A 20965-nucleotide genomic window follows, 5' to 3' on the forward strand; every position below is an offset into this window, starting at 1 on the left:
TTGGTCAGTCGCTCATGAGGCTTCAGCCAATGAGAAGCAGACTTAATCAAAAACACGTCAAAAAAGCCAATCGATTTGGTGTCAAAACCTTGACGTCTGTTTAACATCCACTCATTGATGCCTTTTTGACCACCAAAATAACATCACAGAATGTATTATAGCTAATAAAAGAAAGGTTTTATTCATGTAAAAGCCTCAATTACACATTTACACTGAATTTTGTAAACTTATGATGCATGTAAACTATCTAAGAAACGTCAAGAAACATGAAAAAAAAATGACGCCAATGTTAGATGTTAATTTGATGTTGTTTTGGTATCAACGTAATCAACTGACATCCAATTGGGTTGCAACTTAACATTTTATTGTTTGTTTTTGTTGTTTTTGATATCATTTTAGGTGTTTACCGGGATGTTTAATAATGGCTATTTGGAATAATGTCAATGGAATTTTTCCAAAATTGTTCACATATTTTTTAATACCAATGTTAGATCATTAAGGTAGTCAATTGTCATCAAATTGGTTCACTTTATTTATGTTGTTTTAGGTGCCCACTGGAAGGTTTATCAAAGGCTAAACAGTCTTCGGAACATCTTGTTTTGTGTTCGACAGATTAAAAGAAACTCTTAAAAGTTTAGACCCACTTGCAGAGGAAATATACATTTTTGAGTGAACTCTCCCTTAAACAATTCATTCAGGAGAACTCATGCCAGCGGTACATTCATGTTCACTATTGGTCAGTCGCTCATGAGGCTTCAACCAATGAGAAGCAGGCGTGTAGAGGACAGAGGGGCATTTAAAAGATGGAGAGGATGTGAGAGGAAAACTCCTGCATCACAGCACTCAAGTCTAAGGGAGACCATGAGCGCCCCGTTCAGCAAAGGACCCACATTCGGACTCTCTGCTGATGTCAGGAATAAGGTAAGTGCAGTTTACCATACAAATACAATGCACTTGCAAAGCATGCAATGATAATCCTGATCTAAACTGGTGATTTGTATGATATGGTGTTGTCGGATGCCAACATAATATTTATTGTGCCAGTTTAAATAATTTATTTATTTAATAAGATATTACAAAATAATAAAAATATCAACATAGTATTTGAAGAAGCTAATATGCTGTTTTTACTTCGGGGTGCAGGAAATAAAGGGCATATGCAAGTGCTTCTAAATATGTTTTTAATGTTTCCTTGATCAATACATTAAATGTTTCTGTTCAATAACTTTATTTAATGATCTTATTTTGTATTGAAAGTATTAAAAATAGTAAGCTTATATGTTTCTCAGGACAAAATGGAAAAGAAATGATTTTTTAATATATATTTAAGCATACTTTCTACTGTGCTAACAAATTGTCAGAAACCAACATAACCCAAAAATAAAAAAATGTATAGAAGCTGATGTGAAACACTAAATGTGATAATAACATCTTATTATTATTATTATTATTATTATTATTATTATTATTATTATTATTATTATTATTATTATTATTATTATTATTATTATTAATATATAATAATGATGATGTTATCATCACATTGAATGTTATTATTATGATGTCATCATCATCATCATCATCATCATTATCAAAATTAATTATTTTATCAATTGTTTTATTAATATCAATAATTATTAAAAATGTCATTAATTTATATATGTAATATAATATATCTAATTATTATTATTATTAACTTGATCTAAAAATAAGAATTTGTATTAATGATTATGAATATGATATTATATATTTAATTAATGTATAATTAATGTTATATTGTTATATTATAGACGACACAGTGGCTCAGGGGTTAGCGCTGTCGTCTGTTGCTGTCCCGGCTAGGCCAGTTGGCATTTCTGTGTGCAGTTTGCATGTTCTCCCCGTGTTGGCGTGGGTTTTCTCCGGGTGCTCTGGTTTCCCCCACAGTCCAAACACATGCGCTATAGGTGAATTGGATAAACTAAATTGGCCATAGTGTATGAGTGTGTGTGTGAATGAGTGTGTATTGGTGTTTCCCAGTACTAGGTTGTGGCTGGAAGGGGATTCGCTGTGTAAACCATATGCTGGATAAGTTGGCGGTTCATTCCGCTGTGGCGACCCCTGATGAAGCTGAAGAAAAATAAATGAATGAATGTTATATTATGTTATATTATGATTATTATTACTTTTAGGAACTTGCATTTCTATAAGTATAAAGTTATTATGAAGCAATTAAAAAAAATCATATGACTTCATATGACAGCTGGCACAGAAATATGACCCTCAGACAGAGGAGGACCTGAGGATGTGGGTCCAGGAGGTCACTGGACGAACACTTGCTGATAACTTCATGGCGGGGCTGAAGGACGGTGTGATTCTGTGCGAGTGAGTAACCCTAATTTAATAATAACCCTAAAAGACAAAAATACAGTGCATGAGTCAAAATTATAGATTTTAATTTTATGCCAAAAAATCATTGGAATATTAAGTAATGATCATAAAAGTCTTACAGTGAATAAAAAAAAACTCAATTTTGGATTCTTAATTTTATTAATTGTAACATCAATGTTCTCAATATAACCCCACCCCAAACCCTACCCGCTCCATTGAGTGCATTGTGTCTGACATTGCATCGCTGAGTGATGCAATCTCAGCTTGCATCATAAAGGCTGCATCCAGATACTGTTGAAATTTTCTGCCATATATTTACTCAATTTCCTACCATAAATATATAACAACTCAGTTTTGGATTAGTAATTTGCATTTCTATGAACTTATTATTTAAAAATAATTTAAAAATAAATTTATTTTTTAAACCCTCAGATTGCACATTTTCATTAAGTTGTATCTCTGCCAAATATTTATTAAAGTTCCTACTGTAAATGCATTTCAAAGAACTTAATTTATATAAACTTTGAAGGCGATTTTGTCAATATTTTTATGTACTTATTTATTTTTTATTTAACCCTCAGATGCCACATTTTAATATTTTGTAAATGTCCTGCCATAAATATATTTAAAAACTCAATTCTGGATAAGTAATATGCCTTTTAAATGTAGTTGTTATAAACTTTAAAGGTGACTTTCCCAATTTTTTTTTTTTTTTTTTTTTACAATTCAGATTCAGACAATTTCATTTTGTTCTATATTGACCAAATATGTTGTAGTACATTTCCTATATTAAATGTAAAAAAAAAAAGTAATTTTGGATTCGTAATATGCATTTCTAAGAACTTAATTTATATAAACTTTGAAGGCGGTTTTTTAAATACCTTTTTTTTTAATTATCAGATGCCACATTTTCATTCAGCTGTATCTCGGCCAAATATTTAGTACATTTTCTCTTGTAAATATATAAAAAAAGCTTAGTTTTGGATTAGCAATATGCATTGTTAAGAACTTTTATGAATATTTATAAACATTAACAGCAATTTTCTCAATGTTTTTCTTTCTTTCTTTATTTCTTTATTTCTTTATTTATTTATTGAAACCTCAGATGCCACATTTTCATTTAGTTGTATCTCAGCCAAATATTTAGTAAATTTCCTACTGTGTGTGTATATATATATATATATATATATATATATATATATATATATATATATATATATATATATATATATATATATATATATATATATATTTACATTTAGTCATTTAGCAGACGCTTTTATCCAAAGCGACTTACAAATGAGGACAAGGAAGCAATTTACACAACTATAAGAGCAGCAGTGAACAAGTGCTATAAACAAGTTTCAGGTGTGTAAAGTCTAAATGTATATATATATATATATATGTGTAAAAACTCAATTTAGGATTAGTAATATCCATTTCTAAGTACTTAATTTTTATAAACTTTAAAGGCCATTCTCTTAATATTTTGATTTTTTTTTTATCTAGATTCACTTATTTGTATCTTAGCCAAAAAATGTCCTTTCCTAACAAACCAAATATCAATGAAAACCTCTATGACAGCTTTTGGGGTCCACTGATATCCACAAATAGTAAGCAAAGTAAGCTAACACAAAACCCAACACACAAGTTTTTCCAGCTTGCTCTAATTGCCCTTATATGGTGTTCCTCCACTACAGGCTGATCAACAAACTGCAACCCGGATCCGTCCCAAAGGTCAATCATTCAATCCTAAACTGGCACAAGGTAGATATAATGTTTGAACTTAGACATCACATTCTGTTTAAAGAGCTTTCAGGTTCTAAAATGGAAACTATGAGCCACATACTTGCTGCAGCTGATGTTCTCTAAAGCCATTAACGCATGTATTGCATGCTTGAGAATAACAGGTATTTGCTGTTTAGCTCAAAGAAATGCTGAGAATGTATGATGAGCGCAGAGAATTGAGCTTTTAGCGTTAAAATGAAGCCCAAAAACTGATTTACTACCTGAGAAGCAGTCTGGTTATTTTTGGCACCGTCAAAGTGGTTATTGATTTAAAGCCCAAATAATTACAGAAGATTAAAGAAACACGCAATTAGGCTTTAACCAGGAATTCAACACAAGAGTCAAACGCATCTAACGAATGGGCTGTTTTACCTCATTAGCTTAAGTCTGTGTTTAAAAGATCTACAAACACGGTATTTTCTGCCAACTAGAAATATATATATATATGACAACTACATCCCTATCCTGTGTTTGTGTCTCTCTTAGTTGGAAAATATCACTCACTTTGTGAGAGCCATTGGTGAATACGGACTGAAACCACATGATATTTTTGAGGCCAATGATCTTTTTGAGGACATGAACCACACTCAGGTTCAGTGCACCCTCGTCGCCTTGGCTGGACTGGTGAGAAATTATGAGAAAACTCTGTGATATGTAGCACTCATAACAATTTTTGTACATTACACACAGTATTTAACTGTAATACCACTGTAAAAATGCTGGGTTCCACACAACTGTTGTCCCAACACAAATCGATTAAGTCAACGTAATTGTTTTTGCAAATTTAAGTGGATTCAACATTAAATTAAGTTGTCCCAAAAAACCATCAAGATTTGTGTTGATTCAGTTGATCCAGCAAAATTTTTTTTAATTACTGTATATTTTACAGTAACGATTCGGGGTGTAATGGACCGTTGATTCGTATGGATCACAACCAATGGTTCGGAACACACAAGACCAGTGGATTAATAAAAATGTTTTCTTGTAATTTAATCTTAAATTTGTAATGATCACAGAGAGATCGCCTCTTGCGTCATTCAAATCACATGTATGAAAGCATTTAGGCTTTCCTGTAAAATATAATGATGACGAATGAAGTTGTGGTGGGTTATTCAGGATGTGTTGGGTTTCTTAGGTCATTAAAGGGGTTTTCTGTCACTACTTGTTTAGCCTCCATTAATGCATTCAGTGTAAGCTGCACGATTAAACATTAAATGATCAGGATCTTAACACCAATGCAACATGAATTATAAATGATGGTGATTTGCATGTTTATTAATCCTTTGAATCGCTGCATTCAAATCTGTGTTTGAAAAATGCAAAAATCATGAATTAGATTTTGTCTTTAGTCTTTTGAGTAAGTTATGGAGTCACAAACAGTGAAATAACTGAATAATTCTCCCAATCTAGCAATGAATCAAAGTTTTATGAGTGAATAACTGAATTATTTATTGAAAAAGAATCTGGGTTGTACAAATCATGTTAGATTTAGTGTTATCAGCAACAGTGGTAACAGTGAATTTTTTACAGTACTGAATATTTTACTATTTATTTTTATTCAGCTGATTATTTCTTGGTTTTATTTTTAATTATTAAAGCTCTGTTTGTTCTGTTTGTTAAAACCCAAAGTGTCTTGCAGTACTGTTTTTTGTAATAAATGGAAAGCAAATTACATTTGTCTCCTCCACTTATTGGCTGATCCAAAAAATGGTCCGATCCGTGATTAAAAAACCATCATGTGATCCAAACCATGAGATTCGTGATCCGTTGAGCCATTAATAACGATACACAATACTGTAAATACAGTTTAAGTCAGAATTATTTGCCCTCCTGTGAATTATTTTTTTTCTGTTTTTTAAATATTTCCCAAATGATGTTTAACAGAGCAAGGATTTTTTTCCACAGTATTTTCAATAATATTTTTTCTTCTGGAGAAAGTCTTATTTGTTTTTTGCTTTTTTGGCTAGAATAAAAGCAGTTTTTATGTTCAATATTATTAGCCCCCTTAAGCAATATTTTTTGATAGTCTACAGAACAAACCATCATTATACAATGACTTGCCTAATTACTCTAACGTGCCTAATTAACCTAGTTAAGCCTTTAAATGTCACTTTAAGCTGAATACTAGTATCTTGAAAAATATCTAGTAAAATATTATTTACTGTCGTCATGACAAAGATAAAAGAAATCAGTTATTAGAAATGAGTTATTAAAACTATTATGTTTAGAAATGTGTTCAGAAATTGGGGAAAAATATGCAGGGGGGCTAATCATTTAACTGTAGACTACAGCAAATCATAAGTGTATAAAATGATGTCTTCTTCTCAACACACAGGCCAAGACTAAAGGCTTCTACACAAAAAGTGACATCGGTGTGAAGTACGCAGCAAAAAAGCAGAGGAAATTCAACCCTGACAAGATGAAAGCAGGGAAATCCATCATCAGCCAGCAGGTCACATGACAGACACTTAACATTTGATGCATGAGTGCAAAAGAGGAAATATTCAGTGGTGAAAGAAACATAACATGCAGTTGTGTGGAATACTACATAGTACAATTAGGCATGGGGTGATATATGGGATGTTTTTAAGGTATACCGTGGTTTGGAAAAGTCAAGGTTTTAAAATGTCTGCTATACTGTTCCTATGGTATAAAAAAGATATCTAAAGATGCCATTTTAAATTGTAAATAAATCTGTGTTTTTTGAAACTAATGGAAAGCAGAAGTCTTTCATTAGTCTAGCCTGACATGTTTACTGCTCATAAATATTTTAAAAGTTTCTCAAAATAAAATATATTGTGTTCAAAGGGGAAAAAAGTTTAAGTTTTTTACCCAGACATTTAAAAATAAGATATATTTTAGAGCAGTAATCACAATAGCGTGAAATTTTTATCCAAGGTCATCATATCATATCATATCATATCATATCATATCATATCATATCATATCATATCATATCAAATCATATCATATCATATCATATCATATCATATCATATCATATCATATCATATCATATCATATCATATCATATCATATCATATCATATCATATCATATCATATCATATTATACGGGCCCATGCCTAAGTACAATAGTTCAGGACAGAGACTCATGTTAAAGGCAGAGTTTATTATTTGAATTATAAATGGATCTAAAATATTACTTGGAAATATTTAGATTTATGTTAAAATATAACACACTCTTTATAATAATGTATTTCTTTATTACAAATTAGTTTACTTATTTATTTCACGTTTATCATTGATTTTAATATTTTTATTTTGATTTATTTATGCATATTAATTTAATTAAAGAAAATTGCACATGATTTATTTGAAATTTACTTATTCAACTTTATATTGATCAATAATTATAAGATGCTTTTTTGTTTGTTTAATCAAATTTTTTATTTTATTTTATATGTGGGCAGCACTGTGGTACAGTGGGTAGCACTGTCGCCTCACAGAAAGAAGGTCGCTGGTTGAAGCCTTGGCTGGGTCAGTTGGCATTTCTGTGTGGAGTTTGCATGTTCTCCCTGTGTAAGCGTGGGTTTCCTCCGGGTGCTCCGGTTTCCCCCACAGTCCAAAGACATGCGCTATAGGTGAATTGGGTAAGCTAAATTGACCATAGTGTTGGATGCACTGGGTGTTTTATTATTTTATTTATTATTATTTATTTACTTTAATTTTTTTTATTTTATTTTTTAAATATTTTCCAAATGATGTTTAACAAAGCAAGGAAATTTTCACAGTATGTCTGATAATATTTTTTCTTCTGGAGAAAATCTTATTTGTTTTATTTTGACTAGAATAAAAGCAGTTTTTAATTTTTTAAGAACCATTTTAAGGTCAATATTATTAGCCCCTTTGAGCAATATATTTTTTCGATAGTCTACAGAACAAACCATCGTTATACAATAACTTGCCTAATTACCCTAACATGCCTAGTTAGCCTAATTAACCTAGTTAAGCCTTTAAATGTCACTTTAAGCTGTATAGAAGTGTCTTGAAAAATATCTAGTCAAATATTATTTACTGTCATCATGACAAAGATAAAATAAATCAGTTATTATAAATGAGTTATTAAACTATTATGTTTAGAAATGTGCTGAAAAAAATCTTCTCTCCGTTAAACAGAAATTGGGGAAAAAGATAAACAGGGGGCTTATAATTCAGGGGGGCTAATAATTCTGAGTTGAACTGTACATTCACAAACTTATCCACATAAAATTTAATCTAATTTCACAGATGGGCTCCAATAAATTTGCCAGCCAAAAGGGCATGACCTCCTACGGGACCAGACGCCATCTTTATGAACCGAAAATTGGCATGGAGAAACCAGCGGATCGATCCACCATAAACCTGCAAATGGGCACCAACAAATGTGCCAGCATGGTGAGAACACGCTGCATTATTGCCAAAATCACTGTGATTAACACCATTTTCCTCTATTATTATACAAACACTCATAACTGGAAAAAGTAGTGATTTATATTGTGATTACTTAGGTTGTAAAATACATAATCAGACTATTAACTCACTACTAATCACTTGAAAAAGGAAGTTATAAGCTCTTACTATTTAGTACTATTTAATTTGTACTATTTATTTATTTTACTATTTAACAGTACATTTCTTACTATTGTTGTTGGGTTTTTTTGGATTAAATTTTTTTCAGCAGGAACATAAGATGAAACTTCTCTCATCCATAGAGTATGAGATGGTGAATTGATAGACCTTTTACTTTGTCCATATGATAGATATCGTCATATTACACAGCCCTACTGCCAAATATTATTTTTTATGTCCAGAAATAAAAAAAAAAGTGTAGTTTAATAGGGTGGACTAACTTTTTCACAGGCTGGCATGTTTGCTCTTGGCACGGCGAGGCAGGTGACTGAGAAGAACGTCAATCTGGATCCGCTGGACACCACAACAGTGTCTCTGCAGATGGGAACCAATAAAGTCCCGTCCCAGAGCGGCCTCACTCCAATGGGAGGCGCACGTCTAGTGTATGACCGCAAATACTGTGTCAAGGCTAATGAGCAAGATGGCATCAATCTTAATGTTTAATACACGTACACTCTGGTATTCAGCATTGGTACACTCAATAATATCTGTTAATTGACAGTTTCCATATTTTGGGATTCACACGTGTTTATTTATAATTGTGAATTGCATTATGGGATGTTAATCTCTGCTCTGTCGATTTTTGATGTTGAAAATTCAACTCTACACTTTAACAAAGTGACTTTTGTTGATGTTTTAGTAGTTTGAAATAATATAATGAATAAGTAATAATATAGAAAGAAATAAGTCTGTAAAATAGCAGACTGGCAGTTCATTACAAGGTTTTGTAGCCAAATATACAACACCAACCCAGACGATATATCACTTTAAATTAATAAAAGTGTTCATAAAGTCACTTTTTCAAACTTTTCAGTGTTAAAAGTTGTTGGAAGAAAGATCAAGCTCCCATAATGCAATTTAAATACAAAAATAAATGGGGAAAAATAAAAACCTAAATCACAAAATATGGAAAACTGCTAATTTAAGGATTTTTTTACTCTGTAGATGGTGTCCCTTTCTCCTGATCCCAGACCAGCTACCTAAATGACAGCATGATCATGTTTATGTGTAAGGAATAGTTGATGGCGGGCCGTTGAGTTGTTAGAGTAATATGTGCATTAGTGTACGTTATATTCTAATAATTCAACAGACAGGAGTCAATTATTCTGCTTATACTATGGTTTCCGCACCTAAAGATACTGTTTTTCAGGCACCTTACTTACTTTTGAACCCAAAAGTAGATATTTTGAAGAATGTTCATCCATAGTAGGAAAAATAAATACTATGGAAGTCAATGGTTACAGGTTACCAAGATTCTTCATAATATCGGCGAATAAACAGACTATGTGAACAGAGCAAAGAGTGGAGCGGTGTAATTTTCGTAGAGCTCGGAGTGGATTTTTTTAAAGCCAGAGAGTCTGCACTGTAATCTGCATCTGTTCATTTACAGTTTGCATATTTTTGTGCTTCACAAATGTTTTCCATTTATTTGTGGTTGTGAATTGCATTATGGGATGTTAATCTCTGCTCTGTCAACTTTTTATGTTAAAAATTCAACTCTACAGTTTAACAAAGTGACTTTTGTTGATGTTTTAGTAGTTTGAAATATTATAATGAATAAGAAATAATATAGAAAGAAATAAGTCTGTAAAATAGCAGAAATGTACTCCCAGTTCATTACAAGGTTTTGTAGCCGAATATACAACACCAACCCAGACGATTTATCACTTTAAACTATTAAAAATGTTCATAAAAGTCACTTTTTTTTAACTTTTCAGTGTTAAAAGTTGTTGGAAGAAAGATCAAGCTCCCATAATGAAATTTAAAAGCATAAATAATTTAGGAAAAATAAAAACATAAATCACTAAATATGGAAAAACGGCTATTTTTTTTTACCGTGTATAGATAGTGTCCCTTTCTCCTGATCCCGGACCAGCTAAACTAAATGACAGCATGATCATGTTTATGTGTATTATTTATATTTTCAGTGTTGGTGGTAATGTATCACAAGTAACGCGAGTTAAGTAATATTACCTTTGTAAGTGATGAGTAAAGTAATGAATTACTTTTAACGAATTAGCTTTAAAAAATAAATGGTCACATTGTTATTTTGATGGTCTGTTTGTTGAATTTAAGTTACATTACGTCTACATGCCAACTAATTCTCATTAGATTATAAATAGACTGTTAGGTTGGGGTTAGTGTAAGTAGACATGTACTTGCAAAGTTTCTTATAGTCTGTTGAAGGAGCAATATCAGCAGATATTAAGCAGACAGTCTATTAATACTCAAATGGACCATCAAAATAAAGCGTTACGAAATAAATTGCTGAATTAAAATAAACATAGTCACGTTGAATTCCGCACGCAATTAGAGAATTTGCTCACAAACAACAGAAACGAAGATGGCAGTCAGTTTCTGCGACGGAAGTATTCTCATTATTTTTAATGCATCAAAGAAAAGGGAACGAGAATGATCTCAATGGACGTTGATTTTACTTAACTAATAAGACAAAAAGTACAAAAGTAGCTAACACATTGCTTTAAACTTACAGTAATCTGTATATACGGCATGTATAGAGCTCAGGAAGTTCTCAGAAGATAACATTATCCTAAATTATTAGTTTTGTGATGTGTTTTTTAAGGGTCAATGAAGATTATACGATTGTGTTGTTAATTGCAGAGCTTTTCTAATAAAGAATTGAACAAAAATAAAATGGAAAGTCCTGAAAGAGATCAAGTCCCAGTAAGAATAAGTAATTCAAAAGTAACTCAAAAGTAACGTAACGCATTACCTACCATAAAAAGTAATTAAGGAATGCAACTAGTTACATTTTAGGAGAGTAACTCAATATTGTAATGCATTACTTCCAAAAGTAACTTTCCCCAATAGCTATTTTTGACTGTTGTAGATGTGAAATCATTCAGCGTAGTGATATGGAACTGCAATGCAATTCAAAAGCTGCTGAAACTACTTTAGAAGTGTGGTTCCATGAAAATAATAGAATACGTTAGAATGTTCATCAACCAATCCGAATCAAGCTTTTAATAGTCCCACAGTATAAACAAGTGACATTCTATACCAGTAAAAAATGTTTAGAAAAACCCAAGCTGCTCTGTGATCAGGTTAAACTCAGCTTCTAGAGGACCGTAGATCTGCACAGTTTAGTTCCAACCCTGATTAAACACACCTGCTTGAACTAATTTAGTCCTTCAGGTTTGTTTTAAACCTACAGGTAAGTGTGTTGGAGTAGAGTTGGAACTAAACTGCTGGTCTGCAGCCTTCCAGGAGCTGAGTTTGACACCCCAGGTCTACCACATGAAATCTTCTGAACTACAGATTGGTGCTTTGTTGTGGATCAGTCATAGTTTGCCTTATATAATGTTAACTTTTTGCCTTTTTTAGATTTCTCAAACTTTGATATAATTGGGGTTAAATATCAGAATCTACTGAATCAGACAATTGAATGAACAGCTCAATACAAAGGTGCTAAAAGCATTAAATTGTTTTGTTACTGTTATGAAGTTTGGTCCAGTTGTCCATTTATGACATTGTATTCTTTATGGTCATTCAGCAACATGTAGTTTAATTGCTCAGAAACAGATGGTCAGATTATACAGAACTTGGGCAATGTAAGATGGATGTTGACATCTATGCTAAGTAATGTTGAGGTAAAGAATGAAAGCATTTGAGCATGTTCAGACTTCTGATCTTTTCGGTCTTGCTTGCATACAGTATGTTTTTATTCCTCACATCAATAACATACTGTTTCATCAGCTATAATATTTCTTGCCAGCTTGCATAAATATATAATAATTTTTATGTCACAAAAAAAGCTAAAAACAAATGGCACTTCCTTGGTAAGTTCAATATTTCATTGTTATTATTAGTAGTATTTTTATTATGTAAAACAGTATGGACAATGTTAATTTAGAGCCTAAAGGGATAGTTGACTAATTAAAAAAAGAACAAAAAAATCTGTAATTTACTTAGCCTTTACTTGTTACAAACTAGTTGAAGTTGTTTTGCATAAGAAAAAAAGAAGATATTTTGAAGAATGCTGTAAACTATTGACATCTATAGGAAAAACAATTACTATGGAAGTAAATGGTTTCCAACATTTTACGAAATATCTTCTTTTGACAGAAAACAGAAATCTAAGTCAAGGCAAATCAATTGACAGATTTTTCATTTTTATGTAAACTATCCCTTTCACAATATGTTAAATGATTCCATTGGGCAATGGCATTGTTCTATCACAGAGTTCATCCAAGAATACACTAAAATTGTCATAGTACATGTTCAAATGATATCATATCCAAGAGCAGCATGGCACTATTTGACTATTGTCTTCTGACTTCTGTAAAGCTGTAGGCTACCTACTGCATTCTGAATGTAAAACATATCTTTTATTAATAAACACTGGTCTGTCCTCTGGTATTGAGTCTGTTGTGTTGTGTCCAATGACTGGTTGTGTCACAAATGTTCACGAGTAGGGGGAGACATACACACACACACCATTGAGTGCAAATGAAGAAGCCAGTTTTTATTCCGAGTACTTTTAGAGAGTCCGATTCAGTGAATCATTTACGTCTTGACGCAACAACATCAGTTCATGATTCCCCGTTGTAGCTCGTCGTGTTAAAAACACTTCTAAGCACATGAGCATTTTTAATATTTGTTTTATATTTGCTATTTATGGCGGTATAAGTTCTACTAAAATAACAAAGAACTTAAGTAGACTAAAAATAATTTGAATTTACGAAAAATAGCATATTGTGGCTTGCTAAACTGTGGTACACAAACCTCTTCCTTCACTCAAAATGCCTCTATTTTAGTCTGTTTTCTTATTTCTGATTAGTATAAAGATAAATCCGATATGCTTAGACGAAGCGTGTATGTAAATTGCTTGAAAATCTGGTTTAATCCATCTCCAGTTTGGATCCGTGAGTTAGTTCGTTTTGTCAATTTGTTCAATCGATTCATTAGAATCAAATCACAAGAATGATTCGTTCGTTCGAAACCGAGTGAACGGCATGTGATTTTAATTGTCATCTCGATGGACGTGTTCAAACAGGTATTTTATCAACATAAAAATCACATGTACCTTTGGAACGTTTTTTTGACAAGTTAGTACCTTGACGAATGACAAAAATGTACTTTAGTTATTCAATTTATTGTCGCGTTTCTGAGAGGATGAAGAAAGAAAAACTTAAATTTAGGCTAACAGCTAGCTTCAGCTTAACATTTAAGACGGTGTTATACTTAGATTATAGGGTGTCCGCGGTGTCTTAAAATGTCTTTAATTTCTAAAACAAAATTTTAGGCCTTAAAAAGTATTAAATTCACTGAAATATTGTGTTGTAGGTGTTAAATCGTTTTAAACAGGTCTTAATTTCCTTATGTCCAAGTAAAAAGGCACCCAATCACCAATAATCCATCTCAAGACTTTATATACATATTGTATATAGTTATTATTATTTATAGTAGTTTTTTATTGCAGGGTGATACAATTCACAATAGCTGTTAGACATTTTACAGCAAATTCTCCAAATTAATTAACTAAGCAGGGAAAGAAAACTAAAGCAACACATACCTTTGCATGATCTTCCATTAATACAAAAACTATTTACAGAAGTAAGCGGTCCATTAGAAAAAATATTTCATGTCTAGCCCAGTATTAGTCTAAAATTTAATTCATAATGGTCTTAAAAGTGTCTTACTAGTCTTAAATTTGATTTGAAGAAACCCGCAGACACCCTGATATATTACTCTGTCATTTATATGAAATCCACAACCTTGTTGATTTCTGCTACATAACATAATTGCTAAATTTATCATGAAAATTTATAATCACTTACAATTATTTTATAAAACTTAACTCTTTGTGCACTCATCCTAACAATATTGTGTAATTAAAAATTTATTTTGGCCGATTTAGTTTGGTCCAAATAAATAAGTACGAGTATGGAAATGTGAAAATTAAAGAATGAAAATGTTTGTCTGATACAATACACAACGGTCATTTTGCATTAACAATTTCCAATTTTTGTTACTGACCAGAATCAGAAACGAGTGATTAAGATTTGTGACTGACTGTTTACATTAACTACAGATGACAACATTTAAAGTGGATCAAAATCTTTCATCAAAGTTTCCCACAAATCAATGAACAACACCTATTCTTGTCTTGACTGCTGTTTATGGGGTAATTTATCAAATTGTAAATTAAAATGTACATGTGTTTGTTCCTAAAATGTAATTTAACACAGAAATCATTGTTCTAATGCATTGTTTTTCCTCTCTGTTCTCAGATGTCATTTAAAGAGCTAATGAAAGTGTTGGGCCTGGGAACTGTGGCATTTGTTCTGGGTGTGGAGTGGTTAAACTGGCTGACGCGCCGTCTGAGAGACTCTCGAGGGCCCTTAAAGGAAGTGCTTTTCTTCCCTTCCCCTCAAGTCTGCGTCGAGCACCTGTTCACAACTCACCGAAGCTTCCCCTGGTACTTCAGTCAACCTTTTCTAATCAAATTAATACATATTTGACCAAATGTCAACTTTCATTGGGAATGTTTTTTTTTTTTTTTGCCAAAATAGTGAAGCCCTTTCTACGTTGTTTGCTTGGACTTGTATTGTATAGTATTGTAAAAGTACTCTAAAATGTCTCTGACAATGATTTCAAACAATTATGTTTGAATTACCAAAGTGCCAATTTCCCATCTGTCACATCCACAACAGGGAGGTTTTCCCTCATAAATGTAGAAATGTAAAATAAAATAAAATTAATCATTTTATTTCTATAGAGAGCTAACTCTTATCATTTGATTAGCATTATTTATTTTGCATTGTGCAGTTTAATTCACAGAAGTTCTACAAAGTATGTTGTAGACTGTAAACTCGCTAACTTGTTTGGTCACGTCCATAATGCATGTTTATTTTCCTATAATCTAAAAATTGTTTAAAGATTAATATTTTTCTGATCCCAAAACTCTGTGGTTAGTTGTTTTGGAAAGTGTTTCGGTTTAACATTAGCATACAGTACCTGATAAAAGTCTTGTTGTCAATCCCAGTTAAGAGCAACAAATAATAACTTGATTTCTAGTTGATCATTTGGAAAAGTGGCAGAAGTTCGAATTATTTTATTTTTTATTTTATTTTTTTCAATGAATCATCTGTTGAACTGCATCCCAATCATTACAAATACTGCAGAAAACCTGTTGGAATCCGCATGGACCCAAGGTTTTCATAGAAATCAGTTCAGTTTGGTAAAGGAAAAATCATGGTTTGGGGTTACATTCAGTATGGGGGCATGCCAAAGAGATCTGCAGAGTGGATGGCAACATCAACAGCCTGAGGTATCAAGACATTTGTGCTGCCCATTACATTACAAACCACAGTAGAGGGCAAATTCTTCAGCAGGATAGCACTCCTTCTCATACTTCAGCCTCCACATCAAAGTTCCTGAAAGCAAAGAAGGTCAAGGTGCTCCAGGATTGGCCAGCCCAGTCACCAGACATGAACATTATTGAACATGTCTGGGGTAAGATGGAGGTATTGAAGATGAATCCAAAGAATCTTGATGAACTCTGGGAGTCCTGCAAGAATGCTTTCTTTGCCATTCCAGATGACTTTATTAATAAGTGATTTGAGTCATGGCAGAGATGTGTGGATGCAGTCCTCCAAGCTCATGGGAGTCATTCACAATATTCATTTTATTTTCCGCTGCACCATGACTTTTGATTCTTTACTGGACATTATTTCTGTTAAGTGACAAGACTTTTGTCTAAGCAAAGTCAGACCTTACTGTCCTAATTATATAATTAAAAATCAAGGCATGATCATATTTTATTTTTGTAAAATAAGCATAATTTAAAGGCCTTTGCCTTTCATATATGCCACTTCTGTTGCCAAATGATCAACTAGAAGTTAAGTTATTATTTGATTCTCCTAAAACTTTTGTCAGGTAGTGTATACTTTCTCTGTGAATTTATGTCTTAAATTTTTACAGCAAATGTCACATCCATAATGCTGGAATTGCTCTAATGTGTAACATAGCTCATTTCTTTAATTCTCTTTCCACCGTCAGCGCTTGTCCCTTTCCTCACGGCATTCAGACGTCCTTCTCCAGGCTCCTCGAGCATCTCCTCTCTGCACGTACGTCCCTGGAAATGTGTATTTTCTCTTTCTCCAATATGGAGATGAGCAGGGCGATTCTCCTGCTGCACAAACGGGGAGTTGTTGTACGTGTGGTTACAGACAGAGACTACATGACCATCACTGGATCCCAGATCGGTGCTCTTCGAAAGGCAGGTGTGTGTACTTGCATTAAATGTGACTTTAGAGTTTTGAGACACTGAATGTTCTGCCATGGTCTGCAGAAATTAAATCAATAATTCCAAAATAACATTATAAAAATAAAGAGGCTATATTTCAAACCTTCTGAAGCCATCAACTCTAATGTTGAGTCGTAGTTGAGTAGGCTTTATGCAACGCAGGATGATTTCTTTAATGTAATACAATATTAACAACATTTATATATACACTCACCGGCCACTTTATTAGGTACACCTTACTAGTACCATATTGGGCCCGCTTTAGCCTTCAGAACTGCCTTAATCCTTCGTGGCATAGATTCAACAAGGTACTGGAAATATTTCTCAGAGATTTTGCTTCATGTCAACATGATAGCATCACACAGTTGCTGCAGATTAGTCGGCTGCACATCCATGATGCAAATCTCCTGTTCCACCACATCCCAAAGGTGCTCTATTGGATTGAGATCTGGTGACTGGAGGCCATTTGAGTACAGAGAACTCACTGTCATGTTCAAGAAACCAGTCTGAGATGATTCATGCTTTATGACATGGCACATTATCCTGCTGGAAGTAGCCAGATGGGTACACTGTGGTCATAATGGGATGGACATGATCAGCAACAATACTCAGGTAGACTGTAGTGTTGACGCGATGCTCAATTGGTACTAATGGGTCTAAAGTGTTCCAAGAAAATATTCTCCACACCATTACACCACCAGCCTGAACAGTTGATACAAGGCAGGATGGATCCATGCTTTCATGTTTTTGATGCCAAATTCTGACTCTGCCATCCGAATGTCCAGAAATTGAGACTCTTCAGACCAGGCAACATTTTTCCAATCTTCTGTTGTCCAATTTTGGTGAGCCTGTGCGAATTGTAGCCTCAGTTTCCTGTTCTTAGCTGACAGGAGTGGCACCCGGTGTGGTCTTCTGCTGCTGTAACCCATCTGCCTCAAGGTTGGACGTGTTGTGTGTTCAAAGATGCTCTTCTGCAAACCTTGGTTGTAACGAGTGGTTATTTGAGTTATTGTTGCCTTTCTATCTGCTGGAACAAGTCTGGCCATTCTCCTCTAATCTCTGGCATCAACAAGGCATTTGCACCCACAGAACTGCCGCTCACTAGATATTTTCTCTTTTTCGGACCATTCTCTGTAAACCCTAGAGATGGTTGAGCGTGAAAATCCCAGTGGATCAACATTTTCTGAAATAATCAGACCAGCCAGTCTGGCACCAACAACCATGCCAAGTTCAAAATCACCTTTCTTCCCCATTCTGATGGTCGGTTTGAACTGCAGCAGATCGTATTGACTATGTCTACATGCATGACATACATGTATTGAGTTGCTGCCATGTGATTGGCTGATTAAATTTTTTTTTTTTGCGTTATTGACCAGTTGAACAGGTGTACCTAATAAAGTGGCCGGTGAGTGTATATCTTATGAGTTGTATTCACAGACTAGAAATCCCCAATATTGGTGATATTTACTAGCCTTGAAGTGGAAAACATAATTTTTATTTCTAAAGTTCTAAAAAGTATATTTAATTGTAATTGTTTTAAATAGGCTTCATGCAGGATTTCTGTAGCATATGTAAAATATTTAAAACATTGAAAATGAAATAAGTAATGTATACAAATATTTTATATATATGTGTATGATGTGCATCCACATAGACAACAAACATCACAGAAATAATGGTAATATTCAGCCCTTGTACTTAAAAAAAAGGAATATTTTAATATCTAAAATATTTTTAGGTTTGCATATATATTTCAGTATATTTACAGTTATGTAAAAGTAACAAAGTAAATGCCCAAAATGTTTGAATTCTCTAATATTTCCACCTTTTTTTTACTACATCATTATATCAACCTCATCATTATATTCAGCATGGGCCTGTCCTCACACCTCTGTGGTATGCACTGTGAAATGATTCATAGTCAGAACTTGTACAATTACTGCCAGTGATGGTTCATACCTATATTACAACAGCAGCATGCCTCGCACATGTTCAGTCTGGCTCAACTTTTATTATTTCAGAGCACACTTTTTTAATACCTGCAAGCTATTGCATTCAACTACTGCAGACTCCTAAAACCACACAAGTCCTGATGCATTAATAGTACAGACTTAAAGGAACACTCCACTTATTTTAGAAACAGGCTCATTTGACTGGTTAAATACTTGAGTTTTAGAAATTTTTAAACCATTCAGCCGATCTCCAGTTCTGGCTGGAGCACTTTTAGCTTAGCTTAGCATAAATCATTAAATCGGATTAGACCATTAGCATCACACTCAAAAAATGACTAAAGAGTTTTGATAATTTTCCTATTTAAAGTTAGAAGTTACCTAGATGGGGACTATTTTTAGGTGCTGCGTAATATCATTGCGCCTGCTGCAGCCATGGTACAACAGCAAAGTTCTTTGATTATTACGCCAGGATGAGAGAATACTTCCTGTTTATATCTGTCTAAAAAATAGCAACTTTTCATTTTCCGTCCGTCTTACTACATGATGTAACTACAGAAGTGGCAAGCTTTGAATAGACAAATTATCAAAACTCTTTGATCATTTTTGAGCAAGATGCTAATGGTCTAATCCGATTCAATGATGTATGCTAAGCTACGCTAAAAGTGCTTATTTCAGATGCAAAGGTCCACTGAATGGATTCAAATATGATAAAACTCAACTGATTAACTCTAGGGGAGTTGTAAAATGAGCCTATTTTTTAAGTATAGTGTTCCTTCTTTATGGCTTACATATAGATGGTTGAACAACTGCATATACATCACATCTGTCGTCAATTTGCAAGTGGATTTGGAGCTAATGCATATTTTTCCCAACCTCTTCTGTCACAGGCATCAGTGTGAGGCATGAGATGAGCTCGGCTGTTCATATGCATCATAAGTTTGCATTAGTGGATGGCAGAAAGCTGATCAGCGGCTCCCTCAACTGGACACTCACCGCAGTCCAGAGCAACAAGGAGAATGTGATCATTACGGAGGAGCCGGAGCTCGTGCGGCCCTTTCAGCAGGAGTTTCTCAAGCTGTGGGAGGCCAGCGATCCAGTCAATCACAAGCTCCAAAGCAAAAACGGTCAGATAAAGAAGTAGTGTACATGGGGCTTTACGTTTATGTCCTAAAGGTTTCATCAGGGAGGAGTTTGTTTCATATGTTGAATAGCTTTTAGAAGTTAGAATAATTTTAATTTCATGACAATCTGAACACCTTTTTGACTTTAGGACTTGAGAAAAGTGAAATATTTGTTCAGTTCTATAAAATTCTAGTTTTTTTTTTTAAAGATGTGCTGTAATCTAAGTAAGCACTAGTTACAATATACCCATCTGCTGTGCTAATTCATGTCTTTGCTTACCTAGTGTGTAAAGCAAGCTGAAGCCTGTGTGTTTATAGCCGTGCCTTTAGTTGCTCAATTCCTAATGGCTGCTCGCCTTTTGTGTTCCCCTTTTGTAACTTGTGGATTTTAGATAAGCTTATTTCTGTACATATATGTACCCATATGTTAAATAAATATATAAAAAGCATAAATGGCCGTTCTCATTTACTGAATTTAGTGTTACTGTTGTCTTTGTGTTTATTATATTTTAATAAATAGATAGACTAAAACTTTATATACAACCAGATGTTTTTGATGTAAATAGTAATTTAATGGATTTGTGTCTGGTTTGTATTGAATACCTGCAGCCTATCAATAGTTGATTCCCCTTGTTTATTTTTTATGTGATTGTATACTTGTATAATATAAATATTCATTATAAAATAGTTCATTTGTATGTGTGTGTGTGTGTGTGTGTGTGTGCGTGCGTGTGTGTATTAATGACAATATTTTGAAAATATTCATTCATTTTTCTTCGGCTTAGTCTCTATTTCAGCGTTCTCCACAGCGGAATGAACCATCATATGTTTTA

General features: G+C 33.3%; 2 protein-coding genes across 2 annotated transcripts; both read left to right on the plus strand.

Moving 5' to 3' along the window:
* Positions 1–838: 838 nt before the first annotated feature.
* cnn1a (calponin 1, basic, smooth muscle, a) lies at positions 839–13171 on the plus strand. The gene is made up of 7 exons (XM_056456495.1): positions 839–921; positions 2243–2364; positions 4071–4137; positions 4645–4782; positions 6494–6610; positions 8407–8553; positions 9019–13171. The coding sequence occupies exons 1-7, from the start codon at positions 862–864 to the stop codon at positions 9229–9231; spliced, it is 864 nt and encodes a 287-aa protein (XP_056312470.1). The 5' UTR covers positions 839–861; the 3' UTR covers positions 9232–13171.
* A 579-nt stretch (positions 13172–13750) lies between these two features.
* Positions 13751–20546, plus strand: pld6 (phospholipase D family, member 6). The gene is made up of 4 exons (XM_056456496.1): positions 13751–13804; positions 15042–15229; positions 16813–17036; positions 19899–20546. Exons 1-4 carry the CDS (start codon positions 13787–13789, stop codon positions 20150–20152), a joined length of 684 nt encoding a protein of 227 aa, XP_056312471.1. The 5' UTR covers positions 13751–13786; the 3' UTR covers positions 20153–20546.
* The last annotated feature ends 419 nt before the right edge of the window (positions 20547–20965 follow it).

Source organism: Danio aesculapii, chromosome 1, assembly GCF_903798145.1.
Source record: "Danio aesculapii chromosome 1, fDanAes4.1, whole genome shotgun sequence".
Lineage (NCBI taxonomy): Eukaryota > Metazoa > Chordata > Actinopteri > Cypriniformes > Danionidae > Danio > Danio aesculapii.